The following is a 19,312-nucleotide window of genomic DNA, read 5'->3' as shown; positions in this document are numbered from 1 at the left end:
ACATTGAGTTTAATTTTTGTGTACTATTCGCGGTATATAGCTTCATTTAACGGGTATTATTTTATAACAAACCTAATATGATAACTTGTGAAATAGAATACTAATTTGCTATTGCTAGTAAATTATACTGATAGCGTAAAAATCTTTTTTCATTATAGACAGATGCAACATAAACTCGATAATTCAACTGAAAAATATTATGATCTCATAATTTTAATAAGTACAATAGGTTTGGCGGGAAAATTTAAAGATTAAATTTATTTAATTTAAATTTTGAATCACATTAGTGTATAGCTTAATTCCGTATCCTGTGGTAGTTGCCTTTATATAAAAGGCCGGAAAAAACAAGAGATGTTCGACGTTTATCTTTTGCTTCGTTTTGAATTATAGTTTATTTTTTAGTGGAGTAATTATAGGAGATGTATATTTTTTCCCCCTCTGTTGGAGCTATGGTGGGTGGGATTTTTGGCATTATTTTGATTTTTTTATTTTATTTTATTATATGGTATCTTGTGATTTCTGAATTGGACTAAAGTGATCACCCGTGATTTTGCATATTCTAATTTCGAGGCAGCTTCGTTGCGCCCCCCAACCCCCCAAGGGTTATGGGCGAAGAAAATGTTTCCTAAAAGTAAGGTAACTTTTAATAAATTCTAAAATTAAAAATTACTGTAATAAATCGAGGCAAATCCAAATGACGATCCGATACACAAAGTATTTCACCTTCACGTGAGGTCCGGGGAAGTGTCGCACCCCAAAAGACGTGATATAGACAACCTATTATAATTCAAGTATTAGTGATTATTTCACGGCTCGAACCCGTGACTTATAGGTCATAGAGAGAAAAATTTTAAATTAAAAATTATTGAAAAATTGAGACAAATTCGGAATTTTAATAATGAATGAATACTACGTTAACATATTAATATTTTGTGTCACAAAGGTAGGGGAGATGAGCAAAGAAAAAAGAGTTCTTAAAAGCGAGGTAACAAATAGACAAATCCGGAATTTTAAATCAGTAGGTGAATGATATTACTTCATAAATTATTATTTTGTATCACTAAGGTGTAGATTTAGTGTTTATTTATTTTTTTTAATACAAAACCGTTCAACTAATTGTATTGTTGACTTGATACATGATGTTGGTGGAATGATCACTAGTTTAGAGAGTTATTAAATTCGTGAGAGTACAACATCTCTTCTAAAAATGTGGATACATGTCTTTTCATAATGTATCGTATTATATTGTACTGCATTATATTGTATTGTTTGATGAATACAATATTTGGATGGATTGTATCGTTTGACATCGCTTCATTTGCTACACACTAACAATATGAAGAATAAACTTATAACATTACTAAGAAAAAATAGAATACATAGCAGAATTATTATATAAAAAAAGTAGGGTAAAAGATAAAATATGATTATTAAATAATAAGGAAAGGTAAGATGAGAGGAAAAAAATAAGAAAACGCCGCCACCATACAAAATCCATCGTTTCATAAAGTGACACTTTTCGTTGTTACGTAACGATGAATATTACGATACAATATAATAAAATTTAAGTAACAATCAAAACAAACATTGTATTTTAAAGTAAGGGAAAACGCATAAGTATTCCCTTGACCTAAAGCCGAAGTTTCAACTACACACCTTATTTTTGCGGGTGTCCTATCACCCCATGAGCTTTTTTAAAACGGAATAAATATCACCCTGAAACTGGATAACCAAATTCTTGGCAGGCAGTGAAATACACGCGCTGCCGTGTGTCTATTTCGTAATTTTTGAATTTTGTTACTCTTTCTTTTCCTTTTTTTTCTCTTTCTTTTTATCCTATTACACTTTTTTAATTTCTTTTTCATTCTTTCTTCACGTTCAAAATTTTCAACTCTTTATAAAGATCATTCTTTGATCCAATCCTAATTTGATTAGAGTCTGTGTATGTGGGTCTATTGCTTGTTTCATGTTGAAATACTAGGAACTCCATTTTTATCGGCGGGGAATTTATTGTTACCGATTGTGAGTTCCGATTTTGATTTTATTTTTTCGGTGGCTTCTATGTTCCGGTGGGAAGCTGGAGAGATAAGATCCGGGTTTGGGTAATGATGATGGTACTGAGGTGGTGGTGCCGAGGTGAAGATCAAATGAGTGAAGAATAAAAATGTGGGCCTTATCACCTGGTGGGGGAAGGTGAAGGTGGTGGTTACAGCGTAGATGTGGTGTTGAGAGTGAGAGGAAGAAGATTAGAAGGAAAATAAAAGAAAGGAAAAATAGTTGCCCCGAGAAGGTTAACGGCGTTCATGGTCTTCGGCGGAAAAGAATAAAAGAAAAACAAAAAGAGTTATTTTTTTTATTGTAAAAGAAAATTACAAAAATAATTTTTTTCCCCACTTTTTTTGCTTCTCACTCTCTCAAAGAGAGTAAAACACACTCTATATGCCACCTCAACATTTAGGGGGTTAATAATTCTACTATTAAATAGTTTAAGGGGTAATAGGACCACAATAAAAGATAAAGTGTGTAGTTAGAACTCCAGCCTTAATTCAAGAGGTTACTTATGCATTTCACATAAAGTAACATACAAATATACAATACAATAAATAACAATCATCCAAATAAACTATCCCCCTTAATTTATCATCATATCGTTTTCTTCTTCTTTCTTCTAATTCTTCTATTTTTTCAGATTTAGAAAATTAAAATCTTCGTGAGACTACAATACTTTCATTTTGTAGGATCAATGTATATATTTTGTGGGTTGCTCTAGTGGTGAGCACCTTCCACTTCCAACCAAGAGATTATGAGGTCGAGTCACCCCAAGAGCAAGGTAGGGAGCCGAGGGTCTATCAGAAACAGCCTCTCTACCCCAGAATAGGGGTAAAGTCTGCATACACACTATCCTTTCCAGACCCCACTAATAAAATTATACTTTGTTTTTTGTTGTTGTTGTAATATATATATTTAAATTGAAACCATACCTACTGTTCAAATAATATGACCACCCTCAACAATAGAGGTGGACATCAAGTCATTTGTTCCCCATATTGTCTCCTTTTTTTCTTTTCTCTTTATGATTCCAAACTGTCTTGTTAGTTGACATCAACTCTATTCATTGATTGCTTCCACGAATATTTTGTCCCGCGTATGTTTACCTTAAGGTATAAAATAGTACAATTGAGAGTTAAATTCCTACGTGACTTTTAGGTTATGTTGCCCATAATAAGAAATTTTAACTCTCTTTACCTAACTTAAGAAACTTTGTTGAATTCAAAACACTGAAAATGGAAGAAATAAAAATGAAATTTGCCTTGGAAAGGTATAAACTTTGCGATTGCTAATTTTTATTCTTGAGATTGATTAAGATATTGTATAGTTTTTTGCCTTGGAATAGGAATAAATTAAAGAAATAAAATGGATTGTTTTAATTAGTTATTAACGTGCTCCTAGGCTAATGATATCAATTTCAAATACTTTTGGAAGATTGGGCTTTTAGTCCTTGAAATATTAACAAACTTCAATATTTTCCCTTGTGATGTTTCGCTAAGTATACTTAAGTTTCAATTAATTGAAAGATTAGTGTAAAAATGATACCACATAACCATTCTACATGGTTGTTATTTAGAAATTAGCCAACATGTTCTGAATTTCAGTTTTTTCAGTTTAATTTTTCAGGACAAAATAAGTACCGACTAAACCATAAATAACAATCGTAAAAATGACTGTTTGTGTATTTCCCCAAATTTAGTTGATTATATATTATATCCGCCTTGAATGAAGTCCATTATGTGATGTCATAATCAGTTGAGTTGGAATGTTGGGTCCATTATACAAAATGCTTTCATCACTAAAAGAATAACAACTTATGTGGGTTTACTTCTGTTCTATAAAAACTAACAGAATTGGAAGGTATCTTTAACTAATGGATATATATAGTTTTGGAATTGTTAATTAATGCCCTCAAGTGTTAGTTTTATGACATTTAATTCCAACTACATATCTCTATATTTAGAGTACGTAACAGAAATATATATAAGGTTTGTGTGTTTGCATACATTGAAGTCACAGGTACTCTAACTACTAAAAAAAATGAAAAATCGATCTATAATATCGACCGAAAAAATTGACATAAATCTTTTGTACTCAATGTTTGAAAAGGCAAAATTCTTGGTGCTCGCCTTGAGCCTAGACAAAAGTCGCTCTAATTAATTAGATTTTATCTTATTGCCATTTTATCTGTTATTTGTGATCCAAAAGTAACATTTTTCTTTCTTGGGTACCTCCCAACAATATAAATTAATCTGGATCTCGATGTTCATGATGGTCTTTTTATTGATTTTGACGATTGAATTCCAATGACTGAAAAATAATTACTTTGGTCGAGAGTAACCACTAGTGATAACCCGCATTATCATGGGAATTAAATTAGAGATCCTTAATATCAAAATATCTATGTTGTCTTATGAGTAATAACTTCATCTTCCAAAATTTTCATCAAAATAAATTGAATATTTAATAAAAAGAAAACTTAAACTAATAGAACAATACTTGAATTTAAGAGATAGAAAAGGAGATCCTTAATTAAGAGATTGTCTAATGGAGAAATTAAATAATACAAGGCTTTAGATGTTGAGTGCACGTTGATATATCGCCGTTAACGTTAAAAAAAGTTGGGTATTAATACGAAAAGGAAAAAGGCAATTCGAAAAATATAATCAAAAGAAAAGGAGAAGAATTTGGAGGGTCGAATTTTATCAAAAGAAAAGGAAAAGAATTCGAAAACCAAGCATATCAAATTGGGGTATTATCACTTTTAGCCAGCGTCAGAAACTATTTACAATTTGTAGCCGAAAAAGTATATCAAATTTGTATAAATTTTGTATATAACATACAATATATATATATATATATATATATATATATATATATATATATATATATATATATATACAAAAATTATACACTTTTTCGACTATTATTTTTAGAGTGACTATACAATTTCATTTTTCTTATAAAATTTTATTGGCTAATGGACTTTGCAGGCCTAAAGCTTAAAAGTGCCAGCAAAGATACAAAGATGAAAAAGAAAAATTGTTAACCTACTAATTTTCAAAAAAAAGAAAGAAAAGGTAATAAAGATCAGACAGTGAAATGAAAATTATTGGACTGATATATGATATGATGTACTAGTACATGAACTTTCACTTTCAATAAAAGAACTTGTGAATTGTGATCAATTTATCAAACAATTCTGTGGAAACATTCAAAGGACAACTTAAATGACAAAACAATTGCAATAATAAAAGGATTAAGGAAAACAACAAATAAAGAATTACAAATTTTGATATCATGCCTTAAACTCAATAGAGATATCCCTTAAGATTATGTTATGTTGGAGAATGGCTATCTGAAAACATGATGAACATGAAAGATGAAGCTTTAATAATATGGAGGAGGTGGTGGTGGAGAAGGGGTTGAAGATGATTGATAATAGTATGGAGATGGCGGTGATGGTGAAGGAGGAGGGGGAGAATTATAGTAATACGGTGGTGGAGGAGACGGTGAAGGTTTCTTGTAGTAGTCATTCTTTGGCAAAGAGGGCACGTTGTATTCCGGTTTAGGCACTGAGGGTACCTTGTAGTAATTATCTTTTGGAACAAATGGCACCTTATAGTTATCTTTTGGAGTTGAAGGTTTCTTGTAGTAGTCATTTTTTGGCAAAGAGGGCACCTTGTATTCCGGTTTAGGCACTGAAAGTTCCTTGTAGTAGTTATCCTTTGGAAGAGATGGCACCTTGTAGTTATCTTTTGGAACTGATGTCTTTTTGGAGTAATCATTTTTTGGCAAAGATGGTGCCTTGTATTCTTGTTTAGACACTGAGGGTACCTTGTAGTAGTTATCCTTTGGAACAGATGGCACATTGTAATTATCTTTTGGAACTAATAGCTTTTTGTAGTAGTCACTCTTTGGTACTGATGGCATCTTATATTCCGGTTTAGGCGTTGATGGTGCCTTGTAATAGTTATCTTTTGGAAGAGATGACACCTTCTTGTACGTATCTTTTGGAACTGATGGTTTCTTGTAGTAGTCATTCTTTGGCAATGATGGCACCTTGTAATCCTGTTTAGGCACCGAAGGTGCCTTATAGTAGTTATCTTTGGGAAGAGATGGTATCTTCTTGTAGTTATATTCCGGAACAAATGGTTTTTTGTAGTAGTCATTCTTTGGCAAAGATGGCGCCTTATATTCCGGTTTAGGCACTATGGGTGCCTTGTAGTAATTATCTTTTGGAACAGATGACACTTTCTTGTAGTTATCTTTTGGAACTGATGGCTTCATGTAGTAGTTATCCTTTGGCAAAGATGGTGCTTTGTATTCTTGTTTAGACACTGAGGGTACCTTGTAATCGTTCTTGGACACTTGTGGCACTTCGTAATTGCCTTTTGACACTGGTACTTGGCTTGGTACTTGATTATATGATGGAACTGGTGATTTATAAGAATCAGCTGAATATGCCATAGTGGAAGTGGCAATCAAGAAAAATGCCAAAGCACAAACAAATTGATGGCATTGCTTCTTCATTTGGCTCCCCATTGAGAGGATTTGGGTTCTAAGGCTGATTGGATTGTTAGTTTGTTTCTTTTTTGTGTGTAACTATGAGTTTATATAGCCTAAACTAAGAAGGTGACTTGATAATCTGGATGAGTATAATAATCCAAACTCATATGAGATTTATCCATTTTTTTGTTAATGTTGTTCCACTAAGGTCTTGAGATAATGGAGAGCCATGAATAAGTCACAACTTTGCTTGACTGACTTAAATTTAAAATAAGATCCAGAATTTATTGAATTTAAAAAAAATGTTTCCATGTCTACATACATTTCTAAACTAGTGGCAATAAAGGAAAATAGAGAAACTGCTTTGTTTTTCTATATTTTCCCGAGCTTATAATACATTTCAGTTCATTCTAATTAAGCTTTTGTAATACCTTACGACTTCTTAGCGCTAATTATTTTAGTATTAAAAAGTTTATTCTCATAACTTCTGATACATAATATGAATTTATATGTAAACACCTACTAAAATCTCAATAAGTATTAGATTTGAACCCATAATTTTAATAATACAATGAGTTTAATACTAAAGATTTTAATAACTGAACCCATTAAATTTAATCCTGGATCGGCCTCCGTCTATCATGTAAGCATCAAAGTTGGAAGGTTGGGTCCATCATATATGAACTTGATGCTGTAAGAAATAAGAATATACGATACACCACTAAAAGATACACTAGAATGAATATGATCCCTTTATTTTTAATTAGAGGTTATGGATTTAAGCTTTAGGAGTGAAAAATTCCTGATAGGAAATGTTTTTCTCTTTTGTGGGCTCTATGCGAATCTAAATTAGTCGGGCAAATAGGTATCAAATATAGATGGTTATACAAAAAATAATATTATATTGTATTATTTTGGATTTAGTCCAATGATATTCTAATTCTAATGTCATACATTTATATTTAGAAAGCCATGAAAGATAGAGTTAGAACTTTCTCTACTTAACTGACCTGGTCTTTTTTTAGTATACTGAATTAGTAAAAGGAAGCAGATGAAGGTAGATGTAATAAACGTCACATTATTTTTTCCCTATTAAAGTCACAAAACTTTGTTTTGTCACATAAAAATCACAAGACTCTTGAAACAAAAACTAATCACAATATTCAGAAACCCAACCCTTCTGATGCACTAAAATAATTGTTACTAATTTAAACTCTCACATCAACACATCCGACATTTTAACCAATTTTTTTTCTTCAATCTAATGGATACCCGACCCAATTGAAAAAGAATCCGACCATACAAAATCCAAAACCAGGAAGAAATTAAAGTATATTCAAGCAATCGAGTATTTCAAAAATTAAGTGGTTATTGAGTATCTAAAAAATTAAATTCATTCTTTTTATCTAAAATTTTTTGCTATTCGATAGAGCTTTTCTACAGGTAAAAATAACACAGGCTAACCAGTTTTCGGACTGTTAATTAAAAAATAGCAAGTGTTTGCAAAGTCATTGAAAATAGCCACTATTTTGCTGCAACACGGAAAGTTCCAGCATAATATACTGGAGATTGATGTACATGTATATGAACTTCCAGCATATTATGCTGGAACTCTAACACGCGGAAAGTTCCAGCATAATATACTGAAGATTGGAGTACCTGTGTATGAACTTCCAGCATATTATGCTAGACCGGTATATTATACTGGAACTCCAGTATATTATGCTGGAAGTCCATTATATTATACTTGAACTCCAGTGTATTATACTGGAGTTCCAGTATATTATGCTGGAATATTTTTCGGATTTTGAACAGTATTTTCGTTCAGATATATCTTTATATGAAAAGTGGCTAAATTCGATTACTTTTGAAACTGTGACTATTTTTCAATGACCATTTATAAATCTGGCTATTTTTGAATTTCTCCCTTTCTACGTACGTTGGCCCTAATTATAGTGAAAACCGGAAAGAGTAATATTTTGCGGAAAACTGAAATACTATTGCATTCTTATAACTTATGAAATATTATTTCATTCTTATAACTTAATGAATTATTATTTTGGGGTGAATAAAGTGAGATTTGACTATATGCTATGGATTTGATCAATAAATTTATGTGAAGAAATTGGGGATTGCTGGAAGAATAGGTGAAAATACATAAACTAGATCAATAAAAGGAACTTGTATTCAACTGAAATAATTCTCTGGAAACATTCAAGATACAATTTAAATGACAAAACAATTGCCAACCGAATAAGGAAAAGAAAGAAACAACAAATTAAGAATTAAATTCTTTGATATCATGCCTTCAACTCAAGACCCTTGAGATTATGTTGTGTTTGAAATTTAATAATATGGAGGAGGTGGTGATGGAGAAGGAGTTGAAGATGATTGATAAGAGTAAGGAGGTGGTGGTGATGGTGAAGGGGGAGGGGGTGAATTATAGTAGTATGGCGGTGGAGGTGAAGCTGAAGGTTTCTTGTAGTAGTCATTCTTCGGTAAAGATGGCACTTTGTATTCTTGTTTAGGCATTGAGGGTACCTTGTAATAGTCAGTTTTTGGAACTGATGGCTTTTTATAGTAGTCATTCTTTGGAACTGATGGCTTTTTGTAGTAGTCATTCTTTGGTACAGATGGAATCTGGTATTCCGATTTAGGCACCGAGGGTGCCTTATAGTAGTTATCCTTTGGAACAGAAGGCACCTTGTAGTTATTCTTTGGAGCTGATGGCTTTTTGTAGTAGACATTCTTTGGTACAGACGGCACCTGGTATTCCGGTTTAGGCACTGAGGGTACCTTATAGTAGTTATCCTTTAGAATAGAAGGCACCTTGTAGTTATTCTTTGGCACTGATGGCTTTTTGTAGTATTCATTCCCGGGTACAGATGGCACCTTGTATTCCTGTTTAGGCGTTGAGGGTGCCTTGTAATAGTTATCTTTTAGAACTGATGGTTTCTTGTAGTAGTCGTTCTTTGGCAAAGATGGCGCCTTGTATTCCTGTTTAGGCACTGAAGGTACTTTGTAGTAGTTATCTTTTGGAAGAGATGGCACTTTCTTGTAGTTATATTCTGGAACATATGGTTTCTTGTAGTAGTCATTCTTTGGCAAAGATGGCGCGTTGTACTCCGGCTTAGGCATTGTAGGTGCCTTATAGTAATTATCTTTCGGAACAGATGGCACCTTCTTGTAGTTATCTTTTGGAACCGATGGCTTCGTGTAGTAGTTATCCTTTGGCAAAGATGGTGCCTTGTATTCTTGTTTAGGCACTGAGGGTACCTTGTAATTGTTCTTCGATACTTGTGGCACTTCGTAATTGTCTTTTGACACTGGTACTTGATTATATGACGGAACTGGTGATTTATAAGAATCGGGTGAATATGCCATAGTGCAAGTTGCAATAAAGAAAAATGCTAAAGCACAAGCTAATTGATGCCATTGCTTCTTCATTTGGCTCCCCATTGAGAAGATTTAGGTTCTAAGGCTGATTGGATTGTTGTTTTTCTTTTTTGTGTATTTGAGAATGGTGTAACTAGGAATTTATATAGCCTAAAGTCCTAAACTAAGAAAGTGACTAGATGATTTGGATGCTTAAAATAATCCAAACTCATCCGAGTTTTTACCCATGTTTTGGTTAATGCTGTTCCACTAAGTTGTTGAGATAATGGAGAGTCATGAACAAATCACAACTTTGCTTGACTAACTGATATGAAAAAAATTAAAAATTCAAAGTTTTATTGACTTTCCAGAAAATGGTTTCATGTCTACATACATTTCTAAACTAGTGGCAATCAAGCTGGAATAACAATTCCTTATTACATTTCTGGTACAATTTTTCAGTTAGTGTTTAATTCTCTTAACAAATTGGAAAGGGAAAAGATATAATAAAAAGCGCTTCAAAAAGCGCAACTTAGTTATCAGTTTTGTGAAAGAGTCCACTACTGGATTACCAAATTAATTCACGTAGTACTCGTGTCTAATAGGTCTAACGTGAATATTTTATGTGAATTCTTCAAAATTTATACATTAAAAGTTGATAAAAAATGTATACATGTATCGATCTATACTAGATATTTACACAAAAGCGTATCGAATATGTATGTATCTGCCTAACAAATGTTCATTATTTGATGTCAGAATCAATTGAGTTGGAATATTGTGTCCATTATATGTACTTGATGCTGCAGATACCTTAAGCACGACTTATAATTCACATCACAGGGCTATGATTTTATCGTGAAGAAATAAGAACGATATGGTGGGATGAATGAGATCCTCGACGTTTAACTAGACGTCTCAAATTTGAACCTTGAATAACCAAAACGAAAATGATACGGTACTTTGATAAAAGACCATATAATGTTTGGACTTTCTCTGCATGGCTGAGCTAGTTTTTGTGGCGAGGCAAGTCAAAAAATGTAGAGGGACAAGACTTAGCTAATATATGGTAACTTATAATTAATGGATAATTGCTTATGGATTACCATAAGATCTAGACATATAAAAATCACAATCTCATTTAAGACATGAAGTTTTATTTTTATGAATTTGATTTTTGAGGTTTTTAGCACTACATTCATTTTACTAATAAAATTATAATTTCTTAGCTAGGAGTATTTAATATTTATTAGAAATTTTTTAAGATTTCACATAAAAATCGACACCCCGTATCAAAAGTACTATGTTCGAATGAATCCGATAACGAACATCAGTGGCGAAGCCACATGGTCACTAGGTCAAAAAATTACACTGTGTATATAGCTAAAATATTACGTTTTAGAGGTATATAACACATATTGAACACCCTTTGTTGGAAATTTTTTTTCACTTCTTTCAAATTTGAATATCCTTGGAAAAATTCCTAGTTTCGCCAGTGATGAACACTGAATCTGTCTCTAGGTACAATATCACCATTACCTTTTGTTATGAGATAAAAGATTATTGATATTGTTGCAAATATAAGTTAGTATAATTATGTTAGTCTCCTCGTAGGATTGATTATTTTTAGTCGTAGTACCAAGTGAGCAACCATTGGTCTCCTTGCCAAATCTAGATATACTTCAAGCTAATGTTGTTCCATAACTAAGTGCAGTCAATAGGCTTAAATATTGTGAATAGAACCGGAGGCGGATCTAGGATTTTAAGAACACGGTGCATTACTAAAGAAAGGAGAAAAAAAATATTAAGTGAGAATTGATCTCTGTTCTTTTGGGTAAATAACTCAATATTCAACCAAATGCACCATTCAACCTTTGTAGAGCGTGAGTGTCAACAAATAATATTAGACTAATTCTAAAAAATACATACATAAAATACCTAGATTGGTGGATTAACCATGGGTTCACGTGCCCCATTAACAAACCTATAAATCCGACCCTGAATAGAGCTGATCAAAATCTGAATTAACGCAAGTGAATTGCGAGAAAGGAGAGTTAAATTAACCATTTTGTTCCAAATCGTGCAATTTTATTAAGGAATAGGCAAATGTCAGACTGATAAGTAGTACATAAATTCTAGATAAAAAGAATTTGCATTAATTTGAACAAATATTCTCAGAATTCAATAGTGAGACATACAATAAAATGGAAAAACATGAGCTGCAACCAACCCCATAAAAATATAAATAAAATACAGATAATGAATAAATACAAATTTCTGTATCATGCCTTCAACTCAAGACCCTTAAGATTATGTTGTGTGGGAAAATGGCCTTCTCGAAACATGTTGAACATGAAAGATGAGAATTTAATAATATGGAGGAGGTGGTGATGGAGAAGGAGTTGAAGATGATTGATAAGAGTAAGGAGGTGGTGGTGATGGTGAAGGGGGAGAGGGTGAATTATAGTAGTATGGCGGTGGAAGAGAAGGTGAAGGTTTCTTGTAGTACTCATTTTTTGGTAAAGATGGCACTTTGTATTCTGGTTTAGGGATTGAGGGTACCTTGTAATAGTCAGGTTTTGGAACTGATGGCTCTTTATAATAGTCATTCTTTGGTGCTGATGGATTTTTATAGTAATCATTCTTTGGTACAGTTGGCACCTGGTATTCCGGTTTCGGCACTGAGGGTACCTTATAGTAGTTATCCTTTGGAACAGAAGGCACCTTGTAGTTATTCTTTGGAACAGATGGCATTTTGTAGTATTCATTCTTTGGTACAGATGGCATCTTGTATTCTTGTTTAGACGTTGAGGGTGCCTTGTAATAGTTATCTTTTGGAACTGATAATTTCTTATAGTAGTCATTCTTTGGCAAAGATAGTGCATTGTATTTCTGTTTTGGTACTGAGGCTACCTTGTAATAGTTATTCTTTGGAAGAGATGGTACCTTCTTGTAGTTATATTCTGGAACTGATGGTTTCTTGTAGTAGTCATTCTTTGGCAATGATGATACCTTGTATTTCTGTTTAGGTACTGAAGGTGCCTTATAGTAGTTATCTTTTGGAAGAGATGGCATCTTCTTGTAGTTATATTCTGGAACCGATGATTTCTTGTAGTAGTCATTATTTGGCAAAGATGGCGCCTTGTATTCGGACTTAGGCACTGTGGGTGCCTTGTAATAATTATCTTTTGGAACATATGGCACATTCTTGTTGTTATCTTTCAGAATTGATGGTTTCATGTAGTAGTTATCCTTTGGCAAAGATGGTGCCTTGTATTCTTGTTTAGGTACTGAGGGTACCTTGTAATCGTTCTTGGACACTTGTGGCACTTCGTAATTGTCTTTTGACACTGGTACTTGGCTTGGTACTTGATTATATGATGGAACTGGTGATTTATAAGAATCAGTTGAATATGCCATAGTGCAAGTGGCAATCAAGAAAAATGCCAAAGCACAAACAAATTGATGGCATTGCCTCTTCATTTGGCTCCCTTTGAGAAGATTTGGGTTCTAAGGCTGATTGGATTGTTTTTTTTTCTTTTTTGTGTATTTGAGAATGATGTAACTAGGAGTTTATATAGCCTAAACTCATCTGAGTTTTCCCCCATGTTTTGGTTAACGCTGTTCCACTAAGTTTTTGAGATAATGGAGAGCCATGAATAAATCACAACTTTGCTTGACTAACTGATATGAAAAAAATTTAAACATCCAGTTTTATTGACTTTCCAGAAAATGGTTTCATGTCTACACACATTTCTAAACTAGTGGATTACCTAATTAATTCACGTAGTACTCGTGTCTTTAAGGACTTTACGTGAATATTTTATGTGAATTCTTCAAAATTTATGCACTAAAAGTTATTAAAAAATGTATACATGTATATATCGATCTATACTAAATATTAATTACATAAAGGCGTGGCCTATATTGTAAGTTAGTTAGTTAGAGATCGAAGCTGGACCTGAGAGAGACTAGACTTCTAGTAAGAGTAGGTGCGCCTTAAGTTGAGGAGAGTTGTTCACAAGGAGTGGTTATGAGCTCTTTCTTGTTCCGGTTCAGAAGAGGTTGCGCACCTTCAGTTGCACTAGTGGATTGAATAACTTTTTTTTTTAGTGCCAACAAAGTGCATGTGTTCTTGATTAATAAAAACACAAGTATAGGCTAGAGGACTGATACTATAAGTAGGACAAAGGCTTTCAAAGAGAAATGAAAGGATTTTTTTAGCATTTTTTTAACTTTATCCAAGGAATCCCTTTCTTGGCATTTGTATTTGAGAGAGAGCTATGCTTAGGTCAGTTCCTTCAGTCAACTTTTTTGGTAAGCCAAAAGTGAACTTTAGGTAAGTAAGTAGTCCCGTATGAAATTCATAAAACATTCATGTTTGACACTTGAGGAGGTCAATCTTAAGTGTTGGAAGCTACTGCTAAAGGACTCCCACTCATCTAGAAAGGATAGGCAATTGAGAGAGAATAGGGCGGTAGCGACAGACATAGGAACTGAAATAGATTAAAAGATTACTTCCGTAGAGGAGAGGGGAAAACTGCTTAGATAGGGCGATAGTCCAATTTTTATTGTTTATCCTTTCCTGCGCTTATCTTGTATTGAGGTATACCGAAGAAGTGAGTAAAAGTAGGTAACATAAGGGGAGGGATTACTGTTTTTTATTAGTGAGGACAAGCAACTTTCATTTTATTCAATCTAATGGTAGGGCTTTAAAGAGTAGGCAGTTCGTATCTTTCTATGACCCCTAGAATAAGAAGTAGGAGGATAGGCAGAGCAAGAGCTCTTGAAGTCTACCCGGGCGCCCTTCTTCATTCATCCATTTAGGCCCGACTAGGAACATGTGGATCCAGGAAACCTGGCTCGGGAACAACTTCTTACTAGTAGGAGCTAATCACAGTAAGAGAGTCCAATCTCTGAAATAGAGCTTAGTCTCTCCATAGTAGTCTACTAGTAGAAGGCTTAGGTTATGACTTGATCCAATAGAGTCAGAACACCTTTCTATCTAAAAGAAATGGTGCTCGATGAAAGGATCCAGATTCTGCACTATGCTGTGGGCTGGGGAGAGAGCTTTTCTGCGAAGCTGGGCGTTCAGTATTCTTATGGAGAAACCATACTAGAAAGAGAATTAAAAGAGCCTTTAAAAAGAGTGAGGGAGTGATGGGCAGCCTTAGTCTATATGTTGCTCGTGAGCTGCCAAATACCAGTCTCGCAACAGTATTGGCGCAAAAGGATCGGTCCTTCACTTGCTGATCGTTTGCGAGTCGAACTCGCTCTCTTGCCACGCCTTCCACTCACTCGCTTGAGTCGGACTCAATCACTCTTTTAGTTTGGAGGATCATCGTTATTCACTCTCTTGCTATTACCCGCAGGGAGCGCATAAACTAAGATGCATATTATCATATAGAAAGAGGCGAAGCGTAGCGATTCGTACTACCGAAAAATTTTCGCTAACCGGCAAGCAATAGAATCGGCCGATAGGCGCAGGCAAGCGTAGCAAATCACATAGATAAGTCCCTACCTGCCAGCGCACAGATGGATAGGGCGAGCGAAGCGCGAAGGGGATGGATGTCTGAGCGGTTGAAAGAGTCGGTCTTGAAAACCGAAGTATTTATAGAAATACCAGGGGTTCGAATCCCTCTCCATCCGCGAGGTCATAAGTTCTCTCTTTCATTATCTATAGATAAGAACGAATCGGATCGACTCGACTGATATGATAGATGAAATGGGAGTTTGTGTTCTATTTAGTTAGGACCTTGTCTCCCTTTCGTTATCTTTCGCTCTCCTTGTATAGGTTGGGAAAGGGTCGAGTGGATTACCTTTGGGAGCAAAGTCGAAGATCTCGGTGGTCTTGTGAGTGGTTGATAAACTGCGATTGCAGTTTTCTTTAGGAAGTCCCATAGCTGTAAGGCTTAACAGATAAAGAAAACGGTGAATACTTTTCCGGGTAGAAGGTGACAACCCTAATGAATTGACTATGAAGGTGGATCTTAGCTACATCAGCGCTCAAATTCCTTAATCGTTATTGCACAGGCTCCGATGATCAACCCCTAGCACATTTAGGTTTTGATCTTCGGCCATCCCGGTCCTCAAGACCCAATACTATATTATTCAACTATATTTTCTTTAAAATGAAAAGATGCAAAATGTGTTGATACGTTATATCCACATAGAAATCTTACCCTCTTCCACACATTACCTGTGGATGCTACAACCGCTATCACTTTGGCTACAGGATGGCAATGAAGATCGATGAGGCAAGGAAGAAAATGTTATTCGCTATTGGCTTACCCTTATATCAGGCCTTGGTACGGTCTAGTTCGTTGCACTCACCCTTTGTTTCTATTAATCATTCATGACCCCTGAATGGAAGATAAAAGACTTTACTAAGCAAACTGTCTGTCGGTCCCCGTTGGTTAATTGTGTTAACAGAGGCAAGGAGTACCGCTGGACTATCCCACTAGCGATCCTACTTCAACGACCTTCTCATAATATGTAAAAATAATATCCCGATCCTGTAGGAGTGACAGCCGTAGTGGAGATCGATGAAGATCTTTATTCTTAAAAGAAAGGGCAAGCACCGAAACACAGAAATGATCAAAGAGAGGCCTCAGCTGACGCTAATAAATCCAAAGAGCAAGAAAGAGGTGATGATGTGATTCCTTATGTACCCATGTCTGTGTCGCTTGACAAGTATACCTATTAATCAGTTGACCTATCTCTATTTGTGTTTTCTTCTACGTCGGTTGACCCTGGTCTTCTTTGAGTTTATGATATTACCCGCTCGTCCGAGCTTTTGTAGGCCGAAGCAAATGCTTAGATGAGAAGAAGTCAGAGCAAAAGTCAAAACAAGAAGGACAAAGAAGTCTCTTCCACTCCTCTAGAGGTTGAGGATGAGGAAGTGATAGGGACGACGATGCTCGTGCAAGATAAGATGACGACTGGCTGACTTACCGAACGGACAGACACTTTGATCTTGATCGTGCAATCTAAGTTGCAATTAGGACTATTGTTAATGCAGCTGGAGCAGCTAGATCCCACAACAGTGATCTTCAAACTGATAAACCAACCTTTCACTTCTCATATGGGGAATCATCCACATGAGGACCAGAAGACGGTATTCTAAGGCTATATAGAGCCCTTATCCAAGAAATGAGCTATCTTGCTTAGCATACCTCACCAAAGCTCTTCAAATTAATCTCCTCGGTACTTGAACTTGATTCTTTAAAGCCGGGAACTCCATTCAATTAGCCGGGCATAAGCTCTCCCCTTGCTTTGCTCATTTTCTCTTGATACACTTACCTTGCCCGTTTAGGTTTTCAAGAAGTAGACACGGGCAGGGAAATTCGAAGTCGAACTCTCCTACGACTTGGTAGATTAGGTTTGGAATGTGGAAACCAAGGAATGAAGATCGACCTCGAGTCCCACCGAGCTAGGACCCGAGGTCGGAACGCTTGCCTTCGACTAGCGGTGAGTCCGGTGTCGACCTTAGCCTCGAATGAGCTCAGAGACACATTGTTGAGATAACTAACAGAAGAGCAAAATATCAGTGACCGGTTAGATATTGCGTCGGGAATCTCGGCACGTATCAATAAGGAACTGGCAATCAGCAAATCAAGAGACTTTTATCGAATTGTATCTAAAGTAGGACTCCTCTACTATATAAATGAGGTCTAATAGTTCATTGAACACACTGTAACTCGCATCCCAAAGAAATATATTGTTATTTTTAGTTCTTATTATTATCTTATCATTCTATTCAGATATCGATAAAAGCACTTTTGGCTCGAGGGAGGCTAACCTTCTAAGGCTAAGAGTATTCAACCTGTGTTGTTTGCATTTACTTTCCCATTGTTTATTTCAATTTCAATCTGATTTATTATTTTATATCAAGCTAGATCACGTATCCTTAAAACCATATACAAATTTAATTGTTATCCGATTTTGAGGGAAAATAGTTTGGCATCCACGGTGGGGCTAAGGATAATTGTGGTTATTTGATATAAATCTCCATAACACACACTACTTTACGCTTGCTCTTTGAAGTGTCTCTGATTTTAGGTTAAAACACAAAATGTCGAACTCTCAATCAGCACCCCTACATGTTGACAATGAGTCCAGAAACCACGGTGAAAATAAGAACGTAGCACTCGGTAACGAGGTACCGCCCGCCGATCCCATTGAAATTCCGGTCACAAACCCAATTGACGCTAATTCACGTGTGGCTATCGACGCAAACTTGCCAACTGACCCTGAGAATAACGTCCGTGGTGGAGCCCGATTGGCAACTCAAAATACATAAAACATTGGAGGGGACGAGATCAGTTTACGGGTGATCTTCGAAATGCTGCAGGCTCAACAGGCGGCGATAGCTCAGTTATAAAACCAAAGCCGTACACCGAGTAGAGTTGAACCTGATCCACCCTGAGAAGTCACTCGCAGGGATGAACCGGTCTCAGAGAGGTCGAATGAACATGAATCGTGTCTAAACCCGAGATCATAAAGATACTCGAAGAATTGATAAAACGGATAGAATCAGGGGAGAAGAAAATCGAAGCTAATGATAAAAAGGTGGAAACCTACAATTCCAGGGTAGACTAGATCCCAGGAGCACCACCGATATTGAAAGGCCTGGATTCCAAGAAGTTCGTGTAAAAACCTTTTCCTCTGAGCGCGGCTCCGAAGTCGATCCCTAAGAAATTCCGTATTCCTGAGATACCTAAGTATAACGGAACGACCGACCCAAATGAGCATGTAACCTCTTATACAAGTTCCATAAAAGGGAACAACTTAGAGAACGATGAGAATGAGTCTGTTCTACTGAAAATATTTGGAGAGACCCTGTCAAAGGGAGCTATGATATGGTATCACAAATTACCTCTTAATTCTATTGACTGATTTGCTATGCTTACAGATTCTTTTGTGAAAGTACACGCTAGTGCCATCAAGGTCGAGACTAGGAAGTCGGACCTTTTCAAAGTAAAATAGAAAGATAATGAGATGCTCAGAGAATTTTTATCCCGATTTCAGATGGAACGGATGGACCTACCGTCAGTTGCTAATGATTGGATTGTTCAAGCTTTCACTCAAGGACTCAATATCCAAAGCTCGGTGGCTTCACAGCAGTTGAAACAAAACCTGGTAGAATATTCGACTGTTACTTGGGCCGACGTGCATAACCGGTATCAATCAAAGTTGAGAGTGGAAGATGAACAACTCGGGGGGTCTTTCGGGGCATGTTTATCCTGTTAGAAAAATCGACAGAGTCAAGAGAGACATCGATCATGAACCGAGACCAAACAGGGATCGGTATCAGCCGTATAATGAAGACCAAAGAAGTAGCAGGTCCGGGCGAACTCTATGAGAAACGAAAGGAGAA

The 19,312-nt window shown here is 35.5% G+C and overlaps 3 protein-coding genes across 3 annotated transcripts; all 3 read right to left on the bottom strand.

Moving 5' to 3' along the window:
• Window positions 1–5,152: 5,152 nt before the first annotated feature.
• On the bottom strand, window positions 5,153–6,624 carry LOC104110762 (protein PELPK1-like). Its single transcript, XM_009620306.4, has one exon. It carries the CDS (start codon window positions 6,592–6,594, stop codon window positions 5,440–5,442), a length of 1,155 nt encoding a protein of 384 aa, XP_009618601.1. The 5' UTR covers window positions 6,595–6,624; the 3' UTR covers window positions 5,153–5,439.
• Window positions 6,625–8,721: 2,097 nt separating this feature from the next.
• On the bottom strand, window positions 8,722–10,061 carry LOC104110763 (protein PELPK1-like). Its single transcript, XM_009620307.3, has one exon. The coding sequence runs from the start codon at window positions 10,015–10,017 to the stop codon at window positions 8,905–8,907; it is 1,113 nt and encodes a 370-aa protein (XP_009618602.1). The 5' UTR covers window positions 10,018–10,061; the 3' UTR covers window positions 8,722–8,904.
• A 2,239-nt stretch (window positions 10,062–12,300) lies between these two features.
• Window positions 12,301–13,416, bottom strand: LOC104110764 (protein PELPK1-like). The gene has a single exon (XM_009620308.4). It carries the CDS (start codon window positions 13,414–13,416, stop codon window positions 12,301–12,303), a length of 1,116 nt encoding a protein of 371 aa, XP_009618603.3.
• Between the last annotated feature and the right edge of the window lie 5,896 nt (window positions 13,417–19,312).

The sequence above is a fragment of the Nicotiana tomentosiformis genome, chromosome 12, assembly GCF_000390325.3.
Source record: "Nicotiana tomentosiformis chromosome 12, ASM39032v3, whole genome shotgun sequence".
Lineage (NCBI taxonomy): Eukaryota > Viridiplantae > Streptophyta > Magnoliopsida > Solanales > Solanaceae > Nicotiana > Nicotiana tomentosiformis.
Note: the sequence above shows the minus strand (reverse complement) of the source record. Positions and strands in the feature narration are given on the sequence as shown.

Excerpts from the sequence above, each read along its gene's own strand:
- LOC104110762 (XM_009620306.4), bottom strand. The coding sequence starts at position 6,594 with ATGGGGAGCCAAATGAAGAAGCAATGCCATCAATTTGTTTGTGCTTTG.
- LOC104110763 (XM_009620307.3), bottom strand. The coding sequence starts at position 10,017 with ATGGGGAGCCAAATGAAGAAGCAATGGCATCAATTAGCTTGTGCTTTA.
- LOC104110764 (XM_009620308.4), bottom strand. The coding sequence starts at position 13,416 with ATGAAGAGGCAATGCCATCAATTTGTTTGTGCTTTGGCATTTTTCTTG.